The 14,370-nt window shown below is 36.7% G+C and overlaps 1 protein-coding gene across 4 annotated transcripts in view; it reads left to right on the forward strand.

The window, feature by feature from the left end:
• LOC127437755 (dedicator of cytokinesis protein 4-like) overlaps nt 1-14,370 on the forward strand; it is a 103,446-nt gene that overhangs the window by 61,505 nt on the left and 27,571 nt on the right. For all 4 annotated transcript variants that reach the window (XR_007896599.1, XM_051692895.1, XM_051692896.1 and 1 more), the window contains 2 exons: nt 12,065-12,146; nt 13,279-13,449. Coding sequence is in view for 3 of the 4 variants with exons in the window: in XM_051692895.1 (XP_051548855.1) it covers nt 12,065-12,146; nt 13,279-13,449 (253 nt within the window). In the remaining variant the exon portion in view is untranslated. The remainder of the gene's footprint in view (nt 1-12,064; nt 12,147-13,278; nt 13,450-14,370) is intronic.

A 14,370-nucleotide genomic window follows, 5' to 3' on the forward strand; every position in this document is an offset into this window, starting at 1 on the left:
CTTTAATCAATATTCCGGTTCGTCTTTTCTATACAATGGCTGTTTATGAGGACTCGCTTTAAAACTTAAAAAGAACCCAAATGTACCATAAAAGTAGTCCATGCAGTTTATGCATCATATTCCAAGTCTTCTGAAGACATATGATAGATTTTGGTTAGAAACAACCCAAAAATCATTTGGGTCATTTTCCAGTTAAAATCTTGACATCTGATGCGTGTTCATGAGCACTATGAGTTCATTTACAGTGACATGCATGTTCACATGATTTGTTTTTTTGCACTGAACATGACAAGTTCTCACAAGGTGCTCTTTTCTCAATACATGTTATGATACTTTTGGGTCCTTTTTAAGCTTTAAAGTGAGTCCCTTTGCCATTGTATTAAAAAGATGGACTGGAATTTTCATTAACATTTTTCCTTTTGCATTCTTTATAAGAAAGAACGTAATATGTGTTTGGAACGACATGATGCCGAGTAAGTAATGACAGAATTTACATTTTTGGGTGAACTATACCTTTAAATCGATCTCTTTTTTTTTCAGTCTCGATTGTTGTAGCGACATTCTGTTTCTGTCTTTCTTTCTTTTTCATCCCCTCTCCCATCTTTCCTATATTTCCCTCCTTCTCTCATTCCCCCTCACATTCACCCCTCTTTTCTCTCTCTCTCTCTCTCTGCTGTTTGGTGTGTGTCAGAAATGAGGCGTGTGGTTGTGTTGTGTGTGGGCAGTGATGTGGTCTCTCATCTGTGAGGTGCGGAGTGTCGTGTCAGAGCTGAGGTGGATGTGGGCGGCCTGCAAATCTACTCACTCTCGTGCTGTTCCCGTCACTCATGCCTGTAATGCTGTCCCGTGTTTTTGTGTCTCATCATATCTCTGTCTTGCTTGCTTTTTGCCTCTTTTCTTGCTCTCTCCTTCTCTCATTTTCTCTGTTTTGTGGGAAACTTCTGATTTCCATTTTTTTTTTTTTTGGTACCTGTGGATTTCTCTATACTGTTTTGCATAACGTGTGCTGAAGTGCACAGTTAAGAATTACATAATTGACCATGTATTGGAATTGCCTTCCTCCACATTCTACACTTTTGTTGTTTTTTCCATAGAAGTCCACTTACAATGTTTGTCAAGGTTTTTTATTTAATTTTATTTTTTGTTGCACTAAAACAATTGTAATGTAGTTTTTCATGAAGTAATATGACTTTACCTTTTGTATGTCAATATGTAATATTGACATACATAAATAAATGTTATAATCGGCAAACCTGTTCACTAGGGGTGGGCTATTTACAGTATAGGCTATATATTTATTATTTATGATTATAGTTCTTTTTGCTGGAAATTCAATTAAACAAAAAATGGTTTCTTTATTAAAAATACATATTTTATTGTAAAATACCTCAAATATTTTTAGGGGCTAACTAATGAAAGGTACCTCCTCTCATTTGATTATTTTCTCCTTTTATTTGGAACATGATGGATGCAAACCAAAATATAATATTATTTATAACAAATGATTGAAATTCTGGCATCAGTGCAAAAACAGCTGCTTCCCATTATAACAGTTTAGAAAAAAAGTCTCTGCTAATAAAGAAGAAGTTTGGACTCTAAATTCTGTCTGAATGAGCCACAGTAGAAGCCACTTTAAAAATAGAAGATATACAGATAATGAATTCTATATTAGGCAACTGTAAATGACTAGGCACACACAAAGCGTAGTTACAAAATCTATTAATATTAAATAAATATTCCGGGTTCAATACAAGTTAAGCTCAGTCGACAGCATTTGTGGCATAATATTGATTACCACAAAAATACATTTTGACTCGTTCCTCCTCTTCTTTTAAAAAACACAAAAATATGGGTTACATTGTGGCATTTACAATGGAGGTAAATGTGGTCATCCGTAAATGTTAAAATACTCACTGTTTCAAAAGTATAGCCACAACAAATAAACATGCATGTAAACACAATTCTAGTGTGATAAAATCGCTTACAAACCTTTTCTGTGTAAATATATAGCCAATTTTACAACTTTGTTGCCATGACGATGTAATGCTGTAAATTATTAAAACTGTTAACAACTTTACAGCTCAAAAATACACAGGATTTAACAAAGACTTTTATAAAATTATAAACTTCACATTTCTGCCTTTAAATTCATTGTAAGTGCCTCACTGTAATCTTGATGTTTCCTTTTTTTTTTTTTTTTAAAGAAAAAAGGGACAGGTCTAAAGTATTTTTTGTGGTGATCAACATTACAATATGTCACAAAATGCTGTCGATTAATCTTAATTTGTATTGAACCAGGAATATAAATTCTTTATCATTTTGACTTTTTTTGGACTGGTCCTTCTGTATTTTTGCATAATTACTCCATGTTTCTTTGTCGTTCTCATGTTAAAATAATGTAATGAGTCCTGTCCACTGCTAGCTGTGCAAATACATCTACTATGGTATAAACAGCATAAAAATCATCTCCTGTCACATCATACTGTACTATCATATTGTGGACACTGTTGTACCGCCCAGACCTACTGTTAGCATGTGAAATTACTAGTAACATCTCTATTTTTGAATACTGAATGGGTGATATGTAATCATGGGTGGTCATATGTTAATTTGCTTGTGATTGTGATGTCAGTACCATGATGATTTCCAAATGACACTTTTTTTGCAGCTTAGTTGAAGTAAATGGTTTGTGTGGACTTGGGAGGCAGCTCTGCATTTTGAATGTTAGACTATGGATTGAATATGTATGTTAAAAGAGAAAGGAAATCCTGTTTCCTGTTATATGTCCCTTAAGGATTCTAGACTTTATTTGACAGCCCGTTTTCAGTATGTTGTCCTGTTATTTGCTTTTAATCATTCACACACACGCTCGCACATCTTCACACGGCACTCTGTCTCACAGCACGCTCAAAGACACAGTAAGGTTAATTTGCAGTCAGGATGGATTCTGTGGAGAAGAGGGGCTGTTGGTTACAGGAAAGAGAGAAACTGAGGATTTTAAAGCAGCTAAGTTCAATCTGTGTGTCAGTATCCTGACAGTATCTGAAGAAAATATAATTCTGAAAGACATGTGGGCTGTTGATGCTAGCAGTATACAGTACATACTGTATACCAGGGTTATTTTCAGTGGATAAACAGTAGAGGTCACAAAATTATGTGCTAAAACCAACTGCCTTGAAAATATTGAAATCAAAACATATTTTTAGATTAGTGTCATAGTAAAATCTGTTAAATTAAAACCTAATTGGATTAAATCTTTGGGGGTGAGTTCTGGTATTACGCTTTGTTTAACATGAATTGCATTCTCTTGCCGTGAATGTTAACATTTTCCTTCTTATGGCCATATTACCCTCCTGGGCTTCCGAAATCAGCTAGAGGCAAATAAAAGACTCAGTTTCACTCTTTTTATTTAGTTAATATTTTTTTTTTATTAATTACAACATCTTACTTTAAGAATAAATGGTTCATTAAGTAATGCAGCCAACTACAAAAGTTAAGAAAGCAACTTTCCTAACAAGTTTTCAATATTTCTTCAAGTATTTCTTCCATGTATTCTGAACATTAGACCCACACACCGTTCTATCGCACACAGACACTCAAACTGTGTATATACCCCATCTACACACTCATATCTTGATGGATTGTACCCCAAAGACATTTTAAACAGTTTAATGAGTTGTGACTGGTTAATAAGTACTTGGCATGAGGCCATTAACCCGAAACGTTCGGAGTCTATGTTTTTAAACAGATCCTGGCAGCTGCATCAAGTATTCATGAATGCCTTTGCACTCCAACTCTAATTCATTTTTTATCATCACAGACAAACTAAAGATCATCACATAGATAATTAAGACTTTTCCAAGCCAATTTGCTGAAGTCCCCTCTTTGGATGCACAACATGTTTTACCCAAGTACAGTAAGTCAAGTCAAGTCATTTTTATTTGTACAGCACCTTTCACAACACACATCGTTTCAAAGCAGCTTTACAGAAAATAATGCATTAACAGAAAATGAAACTGTAATATCTGTAATGTCTTAGAGTCATCATTGTGTAGTTTGATAAAATACAATTGTGAATTGTGTTTAAAAATAAGTAATTAAATAATAATTGTATTTAGAACCCCAGTGAGCAAGCCGAAGGCGACTGTGGCAAGGAACACAAAACACCATAAGATGTTGGTTAATGGAGAAAAATAACCTTGGGAGAAACCAGTCTCACTGTGGGGGCCAGTTCCCCTCTGGCTAACATCATGAATATAATACCAATATTACTTATGTATAGTGCAAGTCATGGTTTAAAATTATTAAACTAAGTAAGTGTTGAGGGTCAGTGTTTAAACAAAGATTTTGTATGAAATGTAAGACTAATGACTAATGTCTTTGAAGTCCATCCTGGATTAACTGCAGAAGTTCACATAGATGCAATTGTCCTTGTTAGTTGGCTGATGAAGGCTTTTGTTGGCAATTAAATGATAGTCTATGTATTCCATTTCAAGAGTGTAGTCCATCATTAGACCGAGGTGATGCAGGCAGAGATCAGTTAGGTGCATCGCAGTTCAACCGGCCGGTAATTTTGGTGAGGTCTATCCTAAGTCCAAGGTTCAGGCAATGGCATATGAAGGATCCCATTTCTTATGGTTGGAGTTGGCATCAGTTCATCCTCTGAAGTCCATCGTAATAGACTGAAGTGATGTTTGACTGGCACCGGCTGCTATTAGTCGTCATCACTCAGAGACACGTAGCAATGGAGTCCAACACAAAGCAGGAATGGAGCTGGATCCAGACGGTTCTGGTGACCTCTGGATAGGAGTCCCGAGGTTGAGACAGGGAAACAAATAGAATAATACTAGCAAAGATGCCATTCAATTAATTGCAGAGTTATAGATCATGATCAATGTTTCTGGTTCTGGTTTCTGGTTCCGGCAGACCTAACTAAAGCAGCCTAATTGTGAGTTGAAGGATAAATTAGGTGTATGCCAGGCTAAATAGATGAGTCTTTAGTCTAGACTTAAACTGAGTGAGTGTGTCTGCATCTCGAACAGTGTTAGGGAGACTATTCCATAGTTTAGAAACCAAATATGAAAAGGATCTACCTCCTTTTGTGAATTTTGATATTCTAGGAATTATTAACAGGCCAGAATTTTGTGATCGTAAAGAACGCGATGGAATATAGCATGGTAGAAGGTCACTTAAGTACTGCGGAGCTAGACCATTCAAAGCTTTGTACGTAGTTAACAGAATTTTAAAATAAATATGAAAATTTAACAGGTAGCCAATGTAATGACAATAAAATGGGGCTAATATGATCACATTTCTTGGTTCTAGTCAGCACTCTGGCTGCTGCATTTTGAATCAATTGAAGTTTAGTTATTCATCTTGCTGGACATCCTCCCAGTAATGCATTACAATAATCTAGTCTTGGGGTCATGAACGCATTAATTAGTTTTTTGGCATCAGCAACAGAGAGCATGTGTCGTAATTTAGCAATATTTCTTAGGTGGAAGAATGCTGTTCTACAAACATTGGTAATTTGATTTTCAAAGGACAAATTGGTATAAAATATAACACCTAAGTTCTTAGCTGTTGAAGACGATGTAACAGTACATTCATCGAGAGTCAAATTATAATATAGCGGCTTGTTTTTAGAGGTTTTTTGTCCAATAATTAGTACCTCTGTTTTGTCGGAATTGAGTAGAAGGAAATTTCTGGCCATCCAATCTTTTATTTCATTGATACACTCTGCTAATTTGGAGAATTGTGAAATTTCATCAGGTTTTGAAGAAATATAAAGTTGGTATCGTCGGCATAACAGTGGAAGCGTATTCCACGATTCCTGATAATATCTCCCAGGGGAAGCATATACAAGGAGAAAAGCAGAGGCCCTAAAACTGATCCCTGTGGCACTCCATACTTTACTTTTGTTTGGTTTGACAATTCCTCATTTACATAGACAAAGTGGTAGTGGTCTGCTAAATAGGACCTAAACCATGCTAATGCAACTCCACAAATGCCAACATAATTCTCTAGCCTGTTCAAGAGAATGTCTGCAGCACTAAGACCTAAAAGCATGATCAGATGATAAGTGCAAGTCATTTGTAACTCTGATACTAAGTGCAGTCTCTGTACTGTGATGGGGCCTAAATCCTGACTGAAATTGTTCAAATATACTATTTCTCTGTAGAAATGAACATAGTTGGGAGGATACTACCTTTTCTAGTATTTTCGACATAAACGGGAGATTTGAAATCGGCCAATAATTAGCCAGTTGTCCAGGATCAAGTTGTGGCTTCTTAATAAGAGGTTTGATAACTGCCATTTTAAAATTTCTTGGGACATGTCCTAAGGATAGCGAGGAGTTAATAATATTAAGAAGAGGTTCTAAGATTACAGGGAATACCTCTTTTAAGGGCTTGGTTGGTATTGGATCTAACATACATGTTGTGGCTTTTGATGTTTCAATAAGTTTTGTTAGCTCTTCATGACCTATGACAGCGAAGTTTCACGTGAGGAAAATTATGAGACAGTGTTTTCTGAGGTACTGTGACAGATGATTGCATAATTCCAGATTTTTTTCAATTTCATCAGTAAAGAAATTCATGAAGTCATTACTCTTGTGCTGCGATGGAATATCTGGTTCAGTCGATACTTTATTCCTAACCAATTTAGCCACAGTACTGCATAAACACCTAGGATTGTTGTGGTTATTTTCTATGCGTTTGCTAAAATATGCTGACCTGGCAGCTTTTAGTGCCTGTCTGTAGCTACAGACACTATCCTTCCATGCACGGCTAAATACCTCTAATTTTGTATTCTTTCACTTGCACTCCATTTTCCGAGCTGCTCTCTTGAGAGCATGAGTGTGATCATTGTACCATGGTGTGGGGCTTTTTTCTTTAATTTTCTTTAATCGAAGGGCGGCGACACTATCAAGAGTGCTAGAGAAGACTGTATTTATATTTTCTGTTATTTCATCAAGTTCTTCTAGGCTTTGGGGTTTACTGAGTGTATGAGATAGATCTGGAAGATTATTAGTGAAGCTATCTTTAGTGGTTGAAAAAATAGTTCTACCTGAAAGATAGCGTGGTGTAGATTGAGTAACATTTGCTGATCGAAGCATACAAGAGACGAGGTAATGATCCGAGATGTCATTGTTCTGCGGCAGAATTTCTATAGTATCAACATCAACTCCATATGACAGAATTAAATCTAGCGTATGATTATGGCGATGAGTTGGTCCTGTCACATTTTGTCTGACTCCAATAGAGTTGAGAATATCAATAAACACTAATCCCAGTGTGTCAATTTCATTATCTATGTAAATGTTGAAGTCACCAACAATTAAAGCTTGATCTACAGTAACTACAAGATCTGATAAGAAATTAGCAAATTTACCAAGGAAATCAGAATAAGGCCCGGGTGATCTATATACTGTAGTATGGGTAAAAGACGACAGAGTTTTTTTATTTATATCTGATGTGTCACATTAAGCATTATTAGTTCAAAAGACTTAAACTTATATCCTGTCCTCTGAGTAACACCAAAAACTTCACTGTAAATTGTAGCAACACCTCCTCCTCGACCCTTCAGATGAGGCTCATGTTTATAACAATAACCTGGGGGAGTAGATTTAACTAAGATTTAAACTAATATATTCATCCGGTTTAAGCCAGGTTTCAGTCAAACAGAGGCCATCCAATCTATGATCTGTAATAAATTCATTTACAATTAGTGCTTTGGTAGTAAGAGATCTAATGTTTAGTAGCCCTACATTCATATGATTTTTATCATTAATTTTTTTGTTTTGTTTAAGTTTGACCTTAAATTTTTTGTAAATGATTTAGTGAGAGTTTTGTGTTTGGTAGTTCGGGGAACAGACACAGTCTCTATGTGATATCTAGGTGATACAGTCTCTATGTGTTGTACCTGGATGAACATTCTGGAACATCTGTCTTGCCAACCAATCATTGTCCTTTGATTTTAGTTGTAGGTATAGGGCTGTTATTGACATTTTGACTTTGTTCTAGAACCAATTAAAGTTTGTTGTCCTGGAACATATGCTGCTTCTGCAAATCACATTAAGACTCATGCACAGCTTTGATGTGTTAGCAAGAACTTACTCTGTGTAAGTGATTAAATGTGTATAAATGTGATTCATTAAAAGGTGCATGAACAAATTTTAAGATGTGAAACATGCACCTACTTAAAGTGATATATTTGAGTGGGACGTGTTCCTGGATGAACATTCTTGTTAGTCCTAGAACAACATTCCTATCAACCAATCAGATTTTAGGGTTAGGTTGAGGGCTGGGGTTAGGGTGTGAACAACTTTTGGTTTTATCAACCTCTTCTAAGGTGACATCTAAGGCCAGATTGAAAATCTGATTTTACTGTTGTTCAGTCCAGGTGCAAAACAAAAACATGAAATCCATGTTGTAGTTCAGGAAGACAATTAGCATTTTCGAGCCATGGGCTCCCTCAAGAATTTCCTACTGGTTTTTATAATGGCAGTTTTAGATTTATGAGTAAAATAAGGCCTGTGGTAAAAATTACTTGAAAATACTTTCAAGTTTTGTTCTAGAGCATAAATTACATGCAGTTATACCTCAAACATTAATTTTGAAGCTGTGTTTTTAAAATATATATTGCTATCACAATGCTAATTAAGGACTACAACTACCATGATCATGGGAGATCCGTGCTTTATGAAATTAATGACTGTTTTATTCCTTATTTAGCGACGGGCTAGCCACATCTTGATATTCTAGGAATTCAAAAGACACAACAGCTTTTTCTGTGTAATTTATGTTCTAGAACAAAATGTGAAAGTCTCTTCAAGTAATATTCACAACAGATCTTAAATTACTCGTCATTCGAAAATCCCTTTTCTAAAAACCCATAGGAAATTTCTGAGGGAACCCATGGCGAATTAGCCTTCTGGGTTTGCCTACAAATTGACATCAAGGCTGAACAGCTCTATAGAGTGCAACAGTGCCTGCCCACTTTTTATGCCATCTTGGTTTTGAAAGTGTTTTTTCTATTAATTTTTCCCATAGGGATTTCATAAAAGTTTTCTTAAAAGCATTCTAAGCCATGAACCAAACCAGCCAGCTCCAAAGTCAATCACAACGTTGCAAACTTTGATTTAAAGCAAAAAAGTATAAAAAAGCAAAGGTACAAGACTGTCATTCATTAGGGCATGAAGTAAAAATGATGGAAATATGATTTAAGGTTATTGATTACAGCATATGTATAAAAACAATATTTTTTAAGATATATGCATGTATAGAAGTAGTTTGAGAGTGTAGGGAGAGCGACTCAATGGCATCATTCACAGTGCGTCATGGAAGTGTACGGTCACTTCTGGGTTCTTTTGTTGTAGTTTATTTGCCGCGACCCTTTGGTTAGTGTATCTTTCTCTTCAGGATTCACAGATAGTGTAGGACACTTTTTTTTTTTTATATTAAGAAATCATGCAGACTGATGGCTTCAACAGAAGTACAGTTGAAGTCAGAAGTTTACATACACTTAAGTTGAAGACATTAAAACTCATTTTTTAACCACTCCACAGATTTAGAAACAGTTTTGGCAAGTTGTTTAGGACATCTACTTTATGCATGACATGAGTAATTTTTCCAACAATTGTTTACAGACAGATTGTTTCACTTTTAATTGACTAAATCACAATTCTAGTGGGTCAGAAGTTTACATACACTAAGTTAACTGCGCTTTTAAGCAGCTTGGAAAATTCTAATTGGAGTCAATTGGAGGTGTACCTGTGGATGTATTTTAAGGTCTACCTTCAAACTCAGTGCCTCTTTGCTTGACATCATGGGAAAATCAAAAGAAATTAGCCAAGACCTCAGAAAAAAAATTGTTCATAAAGTCTGGTTCATCCTTGGGAGCAATTTCCAAACGCCTGAAGGTACCACAGTCATCTATACAAACAATAGTACGCAAGTATAAACACCATGGGACCACGCAGCCATCATACCACTCAGCAAGGAGACGCATTCTGTCTCCTAGAGATGAACATAATTTGGTGTAAAAAGTGCAAATCAGTCCCAGAACAACAGAAAAGGACCTTGTGAAGATGCTGGAGGAAACAGGTAGACAATGTCCACAGTAAAATGAGTCCTATATCAACATACCCTGAAAGGCTGCTCAGCAAGGAAGAAGCCACTGCTCCAAAACTGCCATAAAAAAGCCAGACTACAGTTTGCAAGGGCACATGAGGACGAAAATCTAACTTTTTGGAGAAATGTCCTCTGGTCTGATGAAACAAAAATTAAACTGTTTGGCTATAATGACCATTGTTATGTTTGGAGGAAAAAGGGTTTGCAAGCCAAAGAACACCGTCCAAACCGTGAAGCATGGGGGTGGCAGCATCATGTTGTGGGAGTGCTTTGGTGCAGGAGGGACTGGTGCACTTCACAAAATAGATGGCATCATGAGGAAGGAAAATTATGTAGATATATTGAAGCAACATCTCAAGACATCAGTTAGGAAGTTAAAGCTCAGTCACAAATGGGTCTTCCAAATGGACAATGACCCCAAGCATACCTCCAAAGTTGTGGCAAAATTGCTTAAGGACAACAAAGTCAAGGTACTGGAGTGGCCATCACAAAGCCCTGAGCTCAATCCGATAGAAAATTTGTGGGCAGAACTGAAAAAAGCGTGTGCGAGCAAGGATGCCTACAATCCTGACTCCGTTACACCAGTTCTGTCTGGAGGAATGGGCCAAAATTCCAGCAACTTATTGTGAGAAGCTTGTGGAAGGCTACCCAAAAAATTTGACCCAAGTTGAACAATTTAAAGGCAATGCTACCAAATACTAACAAAGTGTATGTAAACTTCTGACCCACTGGGAATATGATGAAAGAAATAATTATCTCTACTATTATTCTGACATTTCACATTCTTAAAATAAAGTAGTGATCCTAACTGTCCCAAGTTTTCTACGATTAAATGTCAGGAATTGTGAAAAACTAAGTTTAAATGTATTTGGCTAAGATGTATGTAAACTTCTGACTTCAACTGAATATACCATCGGTTAACAACCTCAAAGCTCATGGTAGGGTCTGTCTTTAAACATTTATAAGTTATTGTTTTAAAATCAGTTCCCCTGGGGGCCTGGGTAGCTCAGCGAGTATTGATGCTGACTACCACCCCTGGAGTCGCTAGTTTGAATCTTTGGTGTGCTGACTGACTCCAGCCAGGTCTCCTAAGCAACCAAATTGGCCCAATTGCTAGGGAGGGTAGAGACACATGGGGTAACCTCCTCGTAGTCGCGATTAGTGGTTCTCGCTCTCAGCGGGGCGCATGGTAAGTTTTGCGTGGATTGTGGAGAGTAGCATGAGCCTCCACATGTGGTGAGTCTCCGCGGTGTCATGCAGAGTGAGCCACGTAATAAGATGCACGGATTGACGGTCTCAGAAGCGGAGGCAACTGAGACTTGTCCTCCGCCACCCGGATTGAGGTGAGTAACTGCGCCACCACGAGGACCTGGTAAGTAGTGGGAATTAGGCATTCCAAAATTGGGGAGAAAAGGAAATAAAAAAATAAATAAAAATCAGTTCCCCTATGGAAAACAATTTATGGGATTTTTTTCCGGAATCTGTTGTGCTCTATTGAGTTAAGTTGTAAAAAAAAAGCAAGAAATTATCCATTCCATAGTGAAACACAAAAGCGGTAGAAAAACATTGTGCCTCTACTTGCTGTAAACACCGGATTAGGTATCACTTATATATGACACAAAATAACAACTCTAAATAGATACTCCAACACTCTCTTATTTTGGGGTTAGTGTTAAGCATAGGGTTTGGCCTTTGATTGTTTATTGGAATGTTGTTTCAGGATCATCATAAGAACTTGTCCTAGCTGGGTAAATCATGAACATTTTAGATAAATTATTTGCAAAATGAGGCATGTTCCCTGCCGGATATGCACATACCAAGTTCATTTGAACATACAGTACACACACAGTCAATTTACAAGAACAATTTATTAGTTCTTCCTCTCATTACTCTTGAAGTCTTGAAGTAATATTCACCACCTGTGTCCCCAGGGATCTGATTCGTGTGTTGAAGTGGTATGTGGATCGTATCATTGATGCCGAGCACCAGGAACAGATCCAGCAGGTTTTGAAGGTGAGAACGCTAACATACGCTTCAACTGTGATGTATGCTTCTATATGTATGCAGATGGATGCTACATGGGGTGTCTGAAATACCTATGAAACATACAGTATTCTCTCTCTCTCTCTCTCTCTCTCTCTCTCTCTCTCTCTCTCTCTCTTTCTCTCACCCCCTTCTGAGCTTCTATCGGGATCTTCTAAGCTTCCAGCCCAGCAGCTGTGAATACCCTTGATGCATCTGTTCTACATCAGCAGCCTCTTTCACCCACTGAAAGTTCTTTTCTTACCTATCATGCAATTAAGTTCTCTCCTTTAGAACAACTACAAACATTCAATCTTCTCTTTCTTCATTTGCCCACGCGTCTTTCATGACCTGCAGTGGGATTGCCAGACGCATTCTCAAAATGCTTCAATGCTTGTTTACACCCTTCAAAGATGTTATTAAAAAGCACTTCCTATGTTCTTACCTTGAACCTTTTAAACCTCTTTGAGTACAATGTGTGTCATTTCATGTTTTGGAATTTTTGCTTTATTTCTGATTGAAATGCTTACAATTGGAAAATGCTAAGTCTTTATGAATTGCTCTAGGCGTGAGTTTTATTTTTGAGATGCAGTTTCTTTCTGCACCATTATTTCTATGACTTCTAACCAATTGGTGCCAAGGTCATTTTTAATGGATGTGCAGTATAATGTCGTTTCCCCTTAAGTTCACACAGGTGTCCTGGCAGAGTAACCAAGTGTAGTTCATCACATTAACTATGGACATGTTCCGCTAACGTTGGAGAACCAGAAAGTATCCACATATGTTTTGTCTTCATTTTGTAATTTGAAATCTAACAAACTTCTTTTTGTGAAATGTTTTACTTTAAAAGTGTATTTGTGTTTATTTCTTTAAAATAAATGCCACTTAGTTTAATACTTTGTTTTGCATTTGTATAATGCAAAGATATTAATCATCAAAGGCATTTTTAAGTGTGGCCTGCTGTAAGTGTCCACATACTTTTTGGGGCCACTGTATATCGAATATATTAAAGTGTAAATCTGGAAATAAGCTCTAGAAATGACTACATGAAAGGGAAGTAGAATCTTCTCTATGCTATTCTAAAATCTGTTAAAATGACAGTTTTATGTTGTTTTGCCTACAGGCGTCAGAGTACTTGTTTAAGCATATTGTGCAGTCTCGGCGTCTGTACATGGCAGCCACCGGAGGACAGAATGAAGAGGAATTCCGCTGCTCTGTTCACGAGCTCTTTAAATCCATCCAACTTTTCCTGTCTCATGAGAGCAAGGGCATCAGCCCCATTATGCACACCCAGGTGAGACACACAAACATATACACCTGGGCCTTCAACCTAACCTTCAATAACTGATTTGAGTTTAAATTAGTGAGAAGATAGAGACAGAGGAGTGATACGAGAGACATGAAACTAGCACAGCCATGTAGAAAAATTGGATGCTTGGGACAGCAGTCAATTATACAGTTCAGCAGTCATTATAGAAACAATATTTGACTGAAGAATGATGCAACTGACCAATCAGAATAAAGTATTCAAGAGAGCCATGAAACCCAAATTCTAATCTTGTCCCTGATACACCCCATTCAATTTCAGTTAAGACATTATTTAACCCATTTTTTACTTTTTATTCTAGTTAGGACCACACAGGATATGTTAAGATATTTTAATGGCAATTTTAAAAACAATTTCAGATCGATCTATGTAAGAAGAAATTATAATAATTTTTGAGTCATTAAATAGCAAGGTCAAATTGCAACCCCTTCCAAATCTTTTATACTAATGAGGACTGTCCTTACAAGTCAGTTTAAAGAGATTTTACTATATTTCTGTTGACATTTTTAGATATTTGCCCCCTCCATAGGAAGGACACACTTTAGTATTTATTAAGCAGAGTGCTTTGTTTAAAGACCTTCATTTGTTTACCAAACAAGGTGTCCTGAGATCCTTAAAAAGTATTAAAAGGTCTTTAAGGAAAGGTTCACCCAAAAATAAAAATTCTCTCATTATTTACTCACACTCATGCCATCTCAGATGTGTATGACTTTCTTTCTTCTGCAGAACACAACTTAATATTTTTAGAAGAATATCTCAGCTCTGTAGGTCCAATCAATGCAAGTGAATGGTGACCAAAACTTTGAAGTTCCAAAATGTACATAAAGGCAGCATAAAGGTAATCCATATGACTCCAGTGGTTTTATCCATGTCTTCTGAAGCGGTCCA

This window comes from Myxocyprinus asiaticus, chromosome 48, assembly GCF_019703515.2.
Source record: "Myxocyprinus asiaticus isolate MX2 ecotype Aquarium Trade chromosome 48, UBuf_Myxa_2, whole genome shotgun sequence".
Lineage (NCBI taxonomy): Eukaryota > Metazoa > Chordata > Actinopteri > Cypriniformes > Catostomidae > Myxocyprinus > Myxocyprinus asiaticus.